The sequence below is a fragment of the Corvus moneduloides genome, chromosome 3, assembly GCF_009650955.1.
Source record: "Corvus moneduloides isolate bCorMon1 chromosome 3, bCorMon1.pri, whole genome shotgun sequence".
NCBI classification, from domain to species: domain Eukaryota; kingdom Metazoa; phylum Chordata; class Aves; order Passeriformes; family Corvidae; genus Corvus; species Corvus moneduloides.
This window is the reverse complement of record NC_045478.1, coordinates 39,402,077-39,417,708: the sequence shown is the minus strand read 5'-3', so window position 1 is coordinate 39,417,708 and position 15,632 is coordinate 39,402,077. Positions and strand designations below refer to the sequence as shown.

The following is a 15,632-nucleotide window of genomic DNA, read 5'->3' as shown; positions in this document are numbered from 1 at the left end:
ACAGCATTCTACTTGGCTGTGGAGACCTGGCCGTTCTGCACATCTCTTTTTTTTTTTTTCCCCCTCACAAGCTTCCAGGGCCAAGAGTTATTCAAAGCACCAAAGGACTTTTGCTTCAAAGACACAGTGGAAGCATTAGGAAGAGTCAGTGGAATTCCACCCAGCCACGTCTTAAAATATTCCCAGTGGCTGCCTTGAAGTGTATTCAAATCCCAAGACATGAGGCATATGAATGGGGGAAAGCACACCACCAGAATTATGTGGTGTTACTAACGCAAGTATCCCTCAGCGAATGCGCTCGCCCTTGAATGGATATGACATCTAAGTACCTGACGTGGTTGTACCCAATGCTCCGTCTTGTTTAACGCAAAAGTGTTGCCCAAAGCTTTGTTCTGGCATCTGGACTCTGCTCCTTCCCCCATCTTCCAAGAGGCTATTTGGAAGTGTGATATAGGAATGCTGGTGGGAGCCCTCTGACTGCAGCACAGGCTGGTTGGCTTTACAGTCCTTGGCACTGTGGGGGTTGTTGTCAGTATCCAGGGTCTCAGTGAGAGACTCACAAGTGGACAAAGTTGATTTTGGCCTTGACGACCTGGAATCTCCAGAAAGCTTGAGCTCCAGATTCTGAATCTTCAACAAGCACCAGGTCTTCAGCTCATCAACCAAGGAAATCTATCAGAAAGAGACTGTAAATTACATGATCCTATGATGAGATCCCATGGTTCCTGGGCTGCTGAGGACAGGTGGCAGGGACAAAGAGAAGCATGCTGGGTATCTATGAGCTTAGACTCCCTATTCAGATGTACATGCTGCCACTGGGAATATTTAAAGGACTGCCGATCAGAAAAGGTGGAGAACTATGCACTAGCTAATGAAAGGCAGCCTCTTTTAGTCCAAGCTACCACTCTTAGATGTGAATATGCTACTTCCAATGCAACTCTGATGACTTGTTTAATCATACAGTCAATGATACTTTCTAAGTGCAAGGAACACCACATGGTCATTTTTTTAAGAGTGGAATTCAAATTAGATGCTTCTGGGGGACAGCTTTATACAATTACCAGCCTCTGCTTCTCTCACCATTAATCACCTTCATTCATTCAGTGATGAATGAGAGCCCCCCACTATATGATAAATCACTAACAGCTTTCAGATTACACAGATGCTTAGTAAGTGTCAGCTGCAGATGCATTTAAATAATTTAAAACAGGAGTAGCTCTTTTCACCCTGTTGTTCATATGACATGAATTTAGGTCAGGCCCTCCTAGGCACAAGGATATTTAGTCAGTGTGTTTAGTAAAGCCCAATTCTGTTTTTTCAGTTGTTTCAATGAGACCCAACTGAGCCAGAATAGCTGACATCGCTTAATTCAGTTCACTTGATGTATCACTCCAGCATCTTGTTTCTTAAATGGAGATTACAGGGAGATGGAGCACAAGCCTAGATGTTCAGAAGCCAGTAAAATACTTATGTCTCTTACAAAATAAAAATTAAAGCTGCCTTAGTTTGGTAAGTACTTTTCTTTGGAAAAGAGTGTTTGCTGGATGTTAGACCCAAGTATCTTGATCAGTATCTTATGCAAGGATTATCACAGCTGTCAGTCTTTTTACATGGATTTGGAATGGTCTTACAAACACTCATGACATTTTCCTAACACAAAGTGTAGTTCTCAATTCTTGGAAGAATACCAATAATGAGAAAACGAACTGCATTTTAAATTCATCTTTGTGAGTGGAGAAACACAAATTTCTCAGCAGGTTTTAAATGGCGTGTTTTTGCAGAAGCTGGAAGGGCAAGAACTGGATCTCTGTGGGAACAGTTATTCTTGTACTGCTGGTTGAACAAGCATACCAAAAAAGAATTTCCCATTGTCAGTAATACACAGCTTGGAGATGATGCCGTGTTGCTAACATCAGAGGAAAGAACTTCAGCCTTTTAATACATGGGGGAAAAAAGATCAGATGAAGAAGAAGGGAGAGATTCCCAGGGCCCACAACCAAATGAATGAGAAGGAAAAGGAACAACACAGATCTTAGCCTTTTTTACTGATTGGATGTGTTCCTGCATATGTCCTCTAATGAAGCAAAAGCTGAAAGCACAACTGTGAAAAATTTAGTGGTAGAAATGTTTGCAAATCACCGTGTTAGAAAAATGGTATTTTGTTGTAGATCCCACACTAGAGACACACCAAATTAAATTACAGCAGTGGGACTGGATGTCACATTCCTCATTTCTAATGCAAAAACTTCATAAATTTGGTTGAGTGACTAAGATGGTGGATAGGAATAATTCAGTCTTTAGAGCTCTTTAACCTGTTTGAACAGATGAGACACATCTCTGATATTTTCTGCCTGCCAGAATGAAACTCCTGAGCTGAGCTGCCAGGGGATGAGCTAAGAGGGAGTAGTTGTTTCAAGCCCTACCTGCCGCTTCTCCCCCTCACTCTTCTCCAGCTCCGTGTGCTGCTGCAGGCGGTGAAGGCACTCTGTCCTCTCTGCCGACAGTCGCTCAGCCATAAGCTTGTCCAAAACACGCAGCTGTGGGGAAAAACAGTTCAGCTGAGATCATCATGTTAGAAACCAAACTCCCATCTGTGAACCCTGTAAACCAAAGTATAGTCTTTCAGTCTTCATTTCTAGGAATGCTCCCAACTACAATTAGATGTAGCTTGCAAAGAGGTTCAATCACAAAATTACCAATTAATAACTACTAAATTAAAAATAAAAAGTAATTTAGATGATCTTGAATGTCAATCCATACATAATTCAGCAAGTGGGATTTTGACAACTATGAACTGACCAGCCATAGGGCTGCCTTTTTTCCCTCTTAATGCCTCAAGCCCTTAAGTTTCCTTGTATAAAGAAGCACCAGAAGCCACTTAACACATTCAATGTGTTTTTTCTCAAGACCCTAGTTCACAACATCATTTCCCAGTGGAATGTTACAGTTCCCTGGACTTAAGTATTAAGAGTTCAGGTTTGCTTTTACAACACCAGAAGCAAAAAATGAATCATTACAATGAAAATATTAATTAAGTTGAGGATATGTTTCTAAATCATATGGACAAGCAGACCCTCAGGTCATATTCTTACTTGATGTTGAGTTTTGCTTTCCATCTGGCCCAGCTTAATATTCATCTTATCTTGTACTGTCCCAAGCTCAGCTTTTATCTCTTCCACTGTTGCCTCCAGCTGATTCTCCAGTTTATTTATCAGGGGCTCACAACGACATCCATTTATGGGTGCCTGGAAGGAGTGATGATACATTTACTTGCTACACCCCACCACCCTCTTAGCACACCTGGAACATTATCACAGCCTCCTTCAGTCAGTCTTGGGTTCTTCTATCCCATGTACTGTATCTCACCCTCCTGACAGTATCTTACAGCAGCTCAGCAAATGGGCTGTTAGTTGAAAAAGCACAGCCTACACAAGGATTGATCTGATGTGTGTGGACACACCCAAACACACAGCAGTGTTGATTTCACTGGGGCTACACGCAGCACTGTGCTCAGACCCTGTGTGCTGGCTGAGGGAGTACATCACAGGCCTATACCCTGTGTCTTAATGCTGTAATTCTCAATTGTAAAAAAAAAAAATCTGATTTTGTGGATTATGTGCATTTGCTTTTTAACCTAATGCCAATAATGTGCTCTGTCCTTTTTTTGGTACTGAATGGCAAGGCCCTCGCTGCTTTTGTCTGCCCTCACCCTTCTGGCATTCAGCTGCCCCTTGCCTGCTGGGCACTCCTCTGCCTGCCTTTGACTCACCTGACACCATCCCATGGCCCCTCTGCAAGGGCAACTGCACTGACCACATTTAACTCTCTCAGGGAGATGCTCACAAAAGGCTCCCTTAAGCAAGGACAGCTAAACCTCATCAGCTTCCTCTGCAGCCCAAAGGCAGAAACTGGCTCCTTCAGGGGCTGTACCAGGAGCCCAAAGCAGCTGCTCTGAATCTGTCTGCAGGGGAGCCTCCCCATCTTCTTTAGCCCCGCAGCAGTGTTTCATAAATTGGGGGTTATTCCCTTGCCAGGGAAAGGTGGGTGGTTTGCTAAGTACTAAAGAAAGCTTCAGAAGTACATGTACTTCAGAAATTATGTTTGCTATTCATGGCCTCAGGGCATCAAAGAAGACAGACAAGCAAAAAAGAAAAGGAGAGAGGAGTGTCATGTATTTCAGGAAAAACTGTATGGGACTCTAGCTCTATTAAGCTAATCTTTGTGAATAGATGAGATTTGTATACAAATCTCTTCTATCTGCTTTCTGCACCTCTCTGCTCCACAAGTCCTTCCTATGGCCCGTCAGATCCCCGCAGCAGGGAGATACTCCTTTTAATATATGAAAGGCCCTCCATCCTTCCTGATGTCTGCTAGAGGATAATTCCATAGCGTCCCTGTCTGGAAATTTCTCAGACATTACACTGAGAGATTGGAAAGCAGTAAACAGCCAGTAAAACCTTTGAAGTCTGACTTGAATGATCTTCAGAATCTCCTGAAATTCCGAACTACAGGAAGGGACTAACAAGAGATGATGGATGGATGTGAGAAGCTAAGGAAATGAAACTCCTATGATAGACCTCATAGGAGTACAGGAGGGCAGTATTAAGAAAACAACAATACAGCTGTCTACCGTGTCTACAGGATAATTTAATGACTGTTTTTATGCTTTCCTGTAAATGTCTACTGGTAATTAACTGTGTAATGAAGTGACTAAAATATCATTCTCCAAACTAGAATAAATGCACATGGGCTGGTAGCTCCAGGTTTATTTGTTTACCAGTTTCTATAGAAATCCTGCCCCCAGTAAACATAGAATCCCCAAAGACATGTTGCAAAACCCAGGAAGAATTGGAACAAAATCTATTGAGCTTACTCAACCTCTTGGTTTAGGCAGTAAGCTTTCAGTGCTCAAACACTGCTTTTCCTTGGAAAATCTCTTTGCATCTCCTGTCAGAACTCTTAATGTTTCAAAGTATATCATGAAAGTTCTTGTATCATTTCCAATCACTGTTCACGCCTTATCTTTGCAGATCAAAACTACTCAAGTGTGGCTTCTTTAACAGGCACAAAACCAGCTTATAGTTTGCCAGAATTCAGGCCAAAATGCAGCTGAAGCCCAAGCAAGGAAAACCAATCCCAAGTCATGATTTCATGTCCCTGAGAGTGCAGGTAGTGGAGCATATGTTCTATCCATTACCTGTGTCCCAGCTGCACATGCTGCTCGCAATGTCTCCCTCTGAGAGGGCAGTGGCTCACCTGCATCACCTTCCCATCCTTTCCTCGGTAGAGTGTGTAGAGCTGGTAGGCTCGGACCTCGTGGGGAGGGGGTGGAGAGGAGCAGTGGTGTTTACTTCTGCGCTTAGGCACGTTTTTCTGGGGCTGAGGGAGTGTCTGCTGATCAGCTGGGGAGATGGGGTCCGAGAGTGCTGAAACCTGCATAACATACACACAGTGTTTTGCCTATATGAGCCCTGGTAAACTATTCCTGGTGGGAATGGGACAAATCCTTTGAGACAATTACAGCAAAAATCAGTTTTATCTGAAGACTATCTCTGCCCCAGGAGCATGGTGGGGCTGCTGCCCCAACACGCTAAAGTGACACCCACACCACTTCTGAACAGCTATCCCTTCTCTCCCTGCTGTTTTAAATCTACTGATACCTTTTCTTTTGGCTTTTTCTTTTTGCTCTTTTTTCCTTTGGGATCTGGTGAGGCTGACCGGGGTTTATCCTTCAGGTTGTTCTTCCTCTCTGGTGGCTGGTCGCTGCTCTGTGTGTCGTCAGCAGCTGAGACACTGCCCTGCTTGAAGCAAAGACAGAGAGTTCAGAGCGGTTGCAGAGATGGGGAAAAGGAGCCTCTTCCTCGATTGCCCAGTTTTAAGCTGCTCTGCACACGTGAGTGGGAAATGCTTTAGCAGCAGAGCATGACAGACAGCCTCAGGCAGCTGCTGGGGCCATGCACAAGTGATGGCTCCGAATTGTCTGATTCCTCATGGGTTTTAGTGACAGTCCCTCTTCACAGCAGATCCAGCTGGTAATGCCAGGCCATACCTTGCTCTGTACCACTTCATCCCGTGGCACCGACTGAGCTCGCCTTTCCTCCTTCAGTCTCTCTCTCTTCTTCCTCAGGCTTCTCCCACGGTTAAAACGTGAGACCTGAAGGCAGACCACACTGTTACTCAGTGATGTCATGCTCTTTCCTACCACAGAAGACAAGTAATAGAGCAGACTTTTTCCTTGCCTGTCTGAAAGGCAACGGATAAAGGAGAGTGCACTGCCAGATGGAAACTGATGGGCCAAGCAACGTGGGTGTTTATGGCTGTTAAAACACACCACCACTGAGCTCAGTCTGTTGGGACACTCTGCTGTCCCCTAGAAGGGTGAGCACCTCCTCTGCTGTCCTTGGGCTGGTTCCCAAGCCAAGCCCAGCCTTTTTCATGCGGAGGTGACAAGGAAGGTGAGGGCAAGGATTATGCCTGGTCTCATGCCCTCCCACCTACCTTCTGGCCTGAAGAGCATTGCAGCATTTCACACACAGCTGCAAAGTATAAACAGGACATAAACATTTTGTCCCCATTGCAAAGCATCCTCCAGTGCTAACCACCATTTTGGGGATGGGATATGCCTGAGACAGGCAGCAGAGTGACACAACTCAGGAGCTTCTGGGTACAGGGCAACTTTCTAACTCCTGGGCCACTGCAGGGAACAAGTGCCTCTGACTACTCCACACTCTGCCAGTCAGGACAGAGAAACCTCTGACAGCACTTCATGCTGAGGCTTAATCTGCACACCTTGCTCACCCTGGAGGCTGAGAGGCTCTGTGTCAATAGACCTGAGGCCAGCCCACAATGCCAGCAGAAACACAGGAACCTTTCACAGCAGAAGACAAGGAGCAGGGGATGCAGCCTCCCAAGGTTAAGTGGCCTCAGCTCCATGTGTATGTGTGTGTTGGGGAGAGATGTGTAACGTACCTGTGATGCCTTAGTGAGCAGGAGCGCAACCTCGGGGTTATTGTGCTGTCTGGCAACCTCTAGAGGGGTCTGGCCTGCCTGAGAGGAAAAAGAAAACAGCATTTCCTTCAAAACACAAACTACTGAAAATGTGGAATTTCTCCCACCAAGTTGGTATATACTCTGTGCACAAGAGTAAAGTGACTAATTGCTTTAATTTAATAATTCAACCAAGTATTTTCTACCAAGCCTATGAAGAATGTTGAAGAGACTCTACATTAATATAAAATACCAAAGAAACTCTGTGTCCTGCTTACATTGTTGACAACGGATGCATCAGCTCCTGCCTCCAGCAAGAGCTTCACCACCTTCTTGTGATTTAGAGCAGCAGCTACATGGAGTGCAGTATCCCCTGCCTGCAAGTCAGAAAGCAGAAAACAAAGTTGTGACACAAGTCCTCGGGTCTCACCCTACAAAATTCACACCTTCCTAAAAGATGCTCAGAGATTAAAAAAACCTACACTTACTGATGCAACAACTAAGCTTAAATAAGGTCTGGTCAATAAAAAATAACTGAGTGGGAAGATGACAGGAGCAGGCAAAGAGCTACTTCAGCCTGGGTTTGAGAAATGCAGCTGGGGCGCTGGTGATCTGATTTTTCTAAACCAAGTGACACATGATGCATCTTGGAGACAGCCCAGCTCTACCTCCAGCAAATGGATACGACATCTGAGGCTAGAACAAGTTTTCCCACCACAACCTTCTCTTCTTTTTTTTTCCCCAGGTTTGATTATTTGGTGTGCAGGTGGTCATGTATCACATTACTCAGCAAGAGGGTTGGCATTCTCTTCACAAGATTCCTCAGGAAAAACTGATTTTGGATCAGAGCCAGGAGGCAGTCCAGGTCCTGCACTAACACACTGCCCTGCCCTTGTCCTGGTGCAGTGAGGTGAAGACAGCCATGATCAGATTTGAGCACTGGTAACAGAGCCAACAACTGTTCAAGTGAGAGCGGACACATGCGTATAATGCCCTCCTGTCCCCCTGGTCTTGCATTTTGCTTTCATAAAATTAGATCTCCTCAGGACTAGTGGTTATCAATTGCTTGTTGCTAACTTAGATGAAGTGTACTCCTAAATCAAATCATTCTGTGGGCAAATATGGAACAACTTTGGGTAGTGCTAGGGAATGAAGGAAAGGGATATCTCTCTGGACCAGGTTCACACCAGTTGATCTTAATATTCAGTAGCTCATTTTGCAATTTGAAAAACTCATTTCCAAATAAAATTACGTAGTAAATTTAACATGCTGAAACCCATTTTCTTTGCTATAATATCTCATAGTGAAGAAAGAACATTAAATGTACAGTTCAGAAAACATCTTTATGATCCTCAACTACACATGGAAAATTTCCCAGGAACATGAGAAAACGTGGTTAAGCACCACATAATATGTTTATTTAGCAGATTTAACACGTTTTACTGTACTAATTTCATTCCCTTCTACTACCCAATTAGGCTATGCTATAGGTACAGCAATCAATTACTTCTCTATAAAACAACTATGCCTGATTAATCCTAGTCTGGACTGATCATTAGTTTGAATTTAGAGCATACTTTATCTTCACTTTTATGTCCTCTTAATTCCCTCTACTGCAAAACACAGTGAAGGAAAGTATTCCAGAGGAATTCGCATTTTAGTAGCATCTAAATGTCAGTGAGTTGTGCTTCACAATGTCTCTGTAATGGCTATAAGATCATTAAATCACCTCATAAATAAGCAATGCTTTAAAGAAATAATGCAAATGCGATGGCAAAATAATAAACCACTGATATGCCATTACTTTAAGGCTGTTCTTAAAAGCTTAGGCATTTGGTGGTACAGTGGAACACACGGAGTGAAGCGGGATTACTTCGGTAGGAATTCCTCTTCCCAACAACTGGCCGTATGCAAAGGGCACAGAGTCACAATGAGGTTCATGCACTGACCTGGTTCTTTTCATGGACAGAACAGAAAGCACTGAGCAGCACCCTAATGATGGGCAAGTGATTATAACGAGCAGCCACATGCAGACAGGTATCTCCTGCCTGCAAACAGAAACAAAGCTCTGAGCATGTAATCACAGTGAGAAAGCCTGTATTTGTCATGGTGTTCAGGGATGAAATAATCCTACTAAATCAGAAAGAGCAGTAAACACCACACACCTCCACAGAACAGCAATGCTGTCTTCTCTGCCGTACAAATTCTGCTATCATGGGTGGGAAAGTTTAGCAAGAGCTCAGGTCAGGCAAGGTGAGAACATGACTTCTTTAACCACTGATGGGAAATACTGGAATTATAAATGCTATTTTACTGGCACTACAAACCCCAAGTTAGTTATATTTTCCCATTAAATCTATTCTTCTGAACCACAAACCAGTGCAATTTGGAATCTCACCTTAGGGTTGCACATAGTGTAGAAAACATGAGTGGTGGCCTGAGCAGCATTTTCATGAAGGGTGGCACTTGTGCAGCTGAGCCTGGGTACCAAAACCCCACAGGTTTCCATTTCTCTGCCGATTTTGTTATCAAGCAGGGCAAAAACATTTGGCTTCCCTTTGTAGATTGCTTATCTCTTTATTTATCATGCCAGAATAATTATAAAATAGAAGGAAAGCTGTCTGGAACTGAAGCCACCTTGAATCTACCTCATTTGACAGACTAACACACAGTATATGTGATCTGCAGATCTGAAGCCTTTCACCACTGTCTGTGCAACAGGAAAACCCCATTTGGCTCCTTCTATCCCTGCTCAAGAGATGCACAAGTAGCGCATCGCTCAGTCCTACCAAAAGCATTCCTGTGCATGATGAATACAATGGTTGGATAGTGGGGTTTTTTCAATATAATTTATAATAAAAATCATAGCTTAAAGCCTTTCTGAGTATTTCTGCAAGTTAAAGCAATATAGCTAAAACAAAGTCACACAAAAATGAACATGTTATTTCCAAAACTCACATTATTTTTGAGGTCTGCTCGAGATCCTCCAAGTAACAAAACACGAGTACTCTGGGAATGGCTATTCTGGCAAGCCAGGTGAAGAGGTGTGTTACCTGCCTTAGAGAAATACAGGAAAATATAAAAGCCATATTTAGAAATTGGACATAAATATTAAAAAATAAAACCTCACAGGTCTTCGCACAAAAAGATCCACCTAAGGGTGGGAAACTGTTATTTTCCCAAAGATACGAGGTGAATGAACCCGGACAGTGAAATCCCCACTTCATTCTGGCAATGGCTTACCTGGGACATAACAAAGGCAGAAACAGGACAGTCTAATGATATCTGCATTGGTCAAATCTGTTTACAGGAAGAAAGAACTCTAAAAACTGTCTCATTCATTAGTCTCAAACAGCAGTGTTAAATATTTAATTCAAAGAACTGTAATTCTTGTGTTTCAGGTTTCCCCCATGCACAGACACAAAAAACCAAATTGCCATGGCACAGGATCTTTGATCACAGCCATGACTACTGCAGGGTATTCAGCAGACCAGGGTCACAACTCCTGTCTCCTTATGTTCATAACACAAACCATCTCGAAGTCTCGCTGGGTCTGTAGGTGCTCCCACCAGGCAGGATATAGATTTTAGGCTCTCAAGAAGCTTTGATGTTCAGGAGGCACACCAGTCTCCAGCCAAGATGAGAAGGGAGGGCAAAAAGCCACCCAAGCTCCAGAGAATCACATGCTATGGTTCCTCAAAGAAGAAAATGTGCAGAAATGGATAGAAATCAAAGAAGTGTTGGCTTGCGTATTGCCTCTCTAACGTGGTGAATGATTTTTTTGGTCTGACAAGTTTTTCTGGCAGCATTTGGCTTTTGTTGGCCTGAAAACATTCAGGGTTTTTGGCTATTGGGAGCTAGAAATTAAATCACCTCAGGTAAAAAGGTTTACCAGGCTTACTGTGCTGCCTGTTCACCTTGATTATGTCCTTTAATTTGTCCCCCTTGCTTTCAAAACACAGATCAAAGCTGCAGGGTTTGAATTACAAAAGGCCAAGTCTTAGATGTGGTCTTAGGTCTTCACTTCGATATTACAGACCTGAATGCAGTCCCTAAGCTGTGACAGACATGAACATTTTTCTTCACAGCTAAATTGCATTTAAGTGTTCATTTTTTCCCTCCCGGGTTTATCTCTGAAAAGCCTCTGCAATGCCTTTATCATTTGCTGTTTGGCAGCTTGGTCCTGGTGGGAAGGCAGATGTCCTGTGCAGCAGATGAGAACTTCAATTCTGGGAGAATCACGGTGCCAAGGGTCAGAGTTCACAGAGTGGCTCATCTGGTTCATCTCCCATGGGGTGACAAATCTCACACCAACTTCTGAGAGGGAGAGAGGGTTGTACCAGTCTGGGAGTCTTCACTGAAATGTACAGACTGATGGAGAATCTAAAAATAAGGCTTACAACTGATCTCACTGAATGATCTATCACAGCAGAAGAGATTTTATTCAGCCAACTTAAAATAAACTGCACCTCCAGGGTGATTGCTGTGCAGGAGGAATACAGCTACCCAAAACACAGTGTCAAATCCTTCCCATCTTCTGCTGTTTCACAGATTTGGCAAATCTAGCAGCCCATATCTGTCCCGTCCATCCCAAATCACACATTGTCTAGGTGTAAGTCAACAGCCTGTGGGATGCTCCTGCACATGGCACTCAACCCTGGCTGCCAGAAAAGCTGTCAGAATGATAATGCCTTGTCATCAGTAACACAAAAAGCTGAGAGAACAGAGAAACCATTTTGGGATTAAGTAGACTTAAGCTCTTCATTTTTCTTGAAAACAAAAGGGTAAAAGCACGTACAAGCATGCAGGATTCCCACATTTTTCAGCAGCTCCTGAGAATATATCTTGTCCATTAGAAAACATCCAAAGAGTGAAATGCAAAGGGTAAGACTGTGTGGGTAAGACATCAAAGACTAGCACAGGAGTTGCTCAGGTAGTATTTAAGTTTGCCAGTCATATTTCAGCCATCAACCCTGCTGAGCTATTTTGTGCACATACTTTCCCAGAGAGGTTGCCTCCAGCTGACATACACTGGATTGTAAGCTAAATCTTCTAACTCCCTGAGGCACCCAAGCATGCAGGATAACCAGACTTGCATCTTAAGCCCACACCTTTGTACAGAACTGTATGGTTATACATAGACAAGCGTATCCAGGGATAGCTTCAACAAGACTTCATAGTCAAGCATGAGAACTTCTCTAAAGTACCCTTGATACAAATCTAGGTGGACATTACAGCAAAAGTAATTACAGAAAATAAGAATTGGTAGTAGAAATAATACAAAAGAAGGGATACACATAAAACAATATTGAAGACGATGTAATTGCAGAGCACAACTGTACAAACCTATGCTTCTATAGTGCATATACATATACACACGTGCACATACAGAAACATTATGCCCAGGCAACATGCCTTTTTACTCGAAATCTTAGACTTTGGCCAGCTGTCTCCTTTCTTTCCCAGCCCCTTCCGGCTGCTGTTTTAGAAAGAAATTTACCAAAAATGCTCAGACATCCCCTAAAGCCATCCCAAAGCCCCTCTCCCTGTCACCTAGGGCACAGTGCCAGCCACATGATCTGAGCAACCCAGCAGCACAGCCATCCAAACCCTGACTCTGCTCACACCATGGGCTGCTACCACCATTTCCTAGACTATTCCATTAACTTCTGAATTACTGAATTGAAGTGCCCCTCAGTTCTAACAATTAGAGTGGAACTAAACCCCTTTACTTTGTTATTCTTTCCTCTAAACAGCTCTCAAGGTTTTATAAATACCGAAAGGAACATAATCCAGGTTCATTACAAGATTCTGGGAAGAGACTATGCTAATACATTAGTAAGAATTTAGTAACAAAAGGTACTCTTTTTTTTGTTTCCCTCTGTGGCTTACATTTCTTTGGCTGTTTAATTTCTGGAAAAAAACAGATTTTCAATACCATTTTCTTATTAGTACAATTCATTTCCATTTTAAATCACACCAATCACAATGAATCTCCCCAGTATAAATTAGAGCACCATGGAGATTTCCACAGGAATGGCAGTGTTCCTCAGCTGTAATTAATGTATCATTCAACACGTTATTGAGTTTCTCCTGCGTCAGCTGCCAAAATATGAATTTCCTAATGCCTGTGGATGAACCATCCAGGCATGATAAATGAAAAGAAAAAGAAGAAAAAATCTCACTAAGAGCTGGTCCCCCACCTGCTGAGAAATGCCACGGCCAGAAATCTCCAGTTCTGAGAAACAGCCACCTTAGACCAGAACTGAAAGCTCCTCTTCCATGGGTCTCACCTTGTTCTTGGCAAGAACGTTGGCTCCTGCTTTAACAAGCACTTTGGCAGACTGACTGAATCCATGCCAACAAGCTTCATGAAGAGCAGTGTTCCCATCCTGAAGAGCACACACACAGAGTAGAAGGTTAGGGGCTGTATAACCAACCTACTCTCTTAAAAATATTTTCATTTCCTACTAGCTTATTTTCTATTTTACTTTTAGAAGAGGGTAAAAATATTATTTGTTTGGAACTTGAAATTAGTTATATTTACTCCTAAATTAAACTTACAGCCTGGGATTCTCAAATTTCTGGGATAATCATGGGAACTGTGCAGTGTTTTGTGTAGGGCGTAGTATGGTTGCACATTCCTTTAATTCATCCCTTAATGAGCTGAGAACAGACTCTCAAACCAAAAACTATCAGCCTAATATAAAAGCATAACTAAATCAGTCACTTGTATTAAAGAGAAGGTGCAGCCTTTTTCTCAGTGTAATTGTTCCAATTACTCTCAAAGCATCAGACACTTACTAAGGAGTATAAACTGTAACTTTCTCTCTGAGACCTTAACATTACTGACTGCAAAGGCTGCCATCCCAAGGGCTTTTGCTTTGCCTTTTACCTTGTCTTGTCTGTCCAAAGCACAGCCCTCTTGAATCAGAGTTGCTATTATATCGGTGTTCCCTACCACAGCAGCCCGATGCAATGCTGTCTGGTCACCCTGCAAAAAGAAGCAAGTTGTAATTGGTACAATTCCCACCTCATTTTGACTCAATGCAAATGCAGACAACATACACAGGGGCTGCACCTTTGACACACATACTGCTTAAATCCAAGCTGCCTTTGAAAACAGTCCCCATAAACAACTACCATTGAAGTTTCCAAGATTAATGAAGTTATTGAAACTATCAGAGAGCTACAAACCATTTACAGTATTTTGCAAGTCATCACAATCCCATATACAGCGCTGAAGCATTCTAAACACATGGCAGTATTAGAAGGCAGTGAATTGAACACGTTTGGCTCTATGTGTCTAATAGTCAACAGTGTCTGTAGGGGACTAAAGGGAATTACAGGCTGTTGTAATTCATCATAATCATCCTCCAGCACTTACACTAACTGGATAAGGCTCTCCTGTTCTGGCTCTGATTGCTCCATCAGCCCTGCTTAGGATAAGGAGCATGAGATGAGATCTGTCTCTTCAGCACCTCTGATGAATTTACCCATTCGTGCTAAGAGTGGAGGCAACTTTACGATGAGGACCACAACTGCAGGACCATCCACTTGTTTCACTCGAGCAACTGAGTAATCTTGAGGTCCAAAGGACTTTCATTTCTCAGTGACCCGCCACGCAGCAGCAACAAGCAAGTCTCTTACATCAGTTTATTTCCTTTAAGGCCAGCTTTCTAAAAGAAATTACACCAATGTGGTCATCTTGTCTGACTGCCCATCTATCTCCTCTCTAAAAACTGCTGAACTCATTTGCTCAGCTAGAGAGTTCAAGGTTAGTTTTCTGCAATCCTTCCAGAAACTGAAGACTAGGCAGACTTAAACCAGTGTCCCTGCCCATCAGGGGTTATCTATATGTTTTTATGTACATGTTGGTGAGAACCTGATAAAAGAGGGGCTAGAGAAGGATTTATGAAGCAGTGCATAGGGATGTAACACAGGGATCAATGGGAAAATGAGCTGTAGCAGTTCCACTGCTGCCACAACAACTGGTCTTGGCTTTCCTTTGAAGTTGCTTTGAACCATCAATGCTGAAGCACAGCCTGAGTCCAGGAACAAAGACAGGCTTCAAAGCTGCACACAGACTTTTCTGTGATGAATAAACAGATTTGGAATCCCATCCATTTCTGCTTATCTAGATAATGGTCACCACAAACACACACAGGGCAGAGATATACCACGTGTCCTAAAGAAAAGCAGCTTGCAGGAAGCCAAATCCTAAATAGATACAAAATTTCTCTGCTACAATTCGTTATCAGATAGTAGCATATTATATTAAATACTAAAACTAGAGGAATTTCTGTATTTTCTGTTCTAGAGTCTTTGGATAACTGGCGTATTTGAACAATTTGTTCTCAAAGGCAATTAGCAGCTGACTGAAAAATTGCTCTTGGTGGGGTGCTTTCGTGCTAATGACACCAAAATAGTTATTAATCTATAAAAAAATGAGCATTGCCAACCACAACCTTTCAGTAATCCCTACCAGTAAATCATTAAATTAGCTTATAATCATGAAGTTGATTTTAAAAAATTGTGTTGAAGGTGCTTTTTAAAAACCTGCTAATTTTTTTGTTTCTAGAGGTTACATATTTTTGCTTTTTTTTTTGCGACTGAAAATGTATTTTAAGAGACAAAGACAGTAA

At 42.7% G+C, this 15,632-nt stretch overlaps 1 protein-coding gene across 12 annotated transcripts in view; it reads right to left on the bottom strand.

The window, feature by feature from the left end:
• Positions 1–15,632, bottom strand: part of ANKRD6 (ankyrin repeat domain 6) — a 91,786-nt gene that overhangs the window by 4,449 nt on the left and 71,705 nt on the right. For 8 of the 12 annotated variants that reach the window (XM_032105063.1, XM_032105061.1, XM_032105062.1 and 5 more), the window contains 12 exons: positions 13,883–13,981; positions 13,281–13,379; positions 9,946–10,044; positions 8,937–9,035; positions 7,266–7,364; positions 6,970–7,047; positions 6,050–6,154; positions 5,661–5,801; positions 5,257–5,433; positions 3,093–3,245; positions 2,424–2,537; positions 330–672 (listed from right to left, as the gene is read on the bottom strand). In XM_032105063.1, coding sequence (XP_031960954.1) covers positions 330–672; positions 2,424–2,537; positions 3,093–3,245; positions 5,257–5,433; positions 5,661–5,801; positions 6,050–6,154; positions 6,970–7,047; positions 7,266–7,364; positions 8,937–9,035; positions 9,946–10,044; positions 13,281–13,379; positions 13,883–13,981 — 1,606 coding nt within the window. The remainder of the gene's footprint in view (positions 1–329; positions 673–2,423; positions 2,538–3,092; positions 3,246–5,256; positions 5,434–5,660; positions 5,802–6,049; positions 6,155–6,969; positions 7,048–7,265; positions 7,365–8,936; positions 9,036–9,945; positions 10,045–13,280; positions 13,380–13,882; positions 13,982–15,632) is intronic. The other 4 variants (XM_032105068.1, XM_032105060.1, XM_032105069.1 and 1 more) reach the window with 3 other exon arrangements.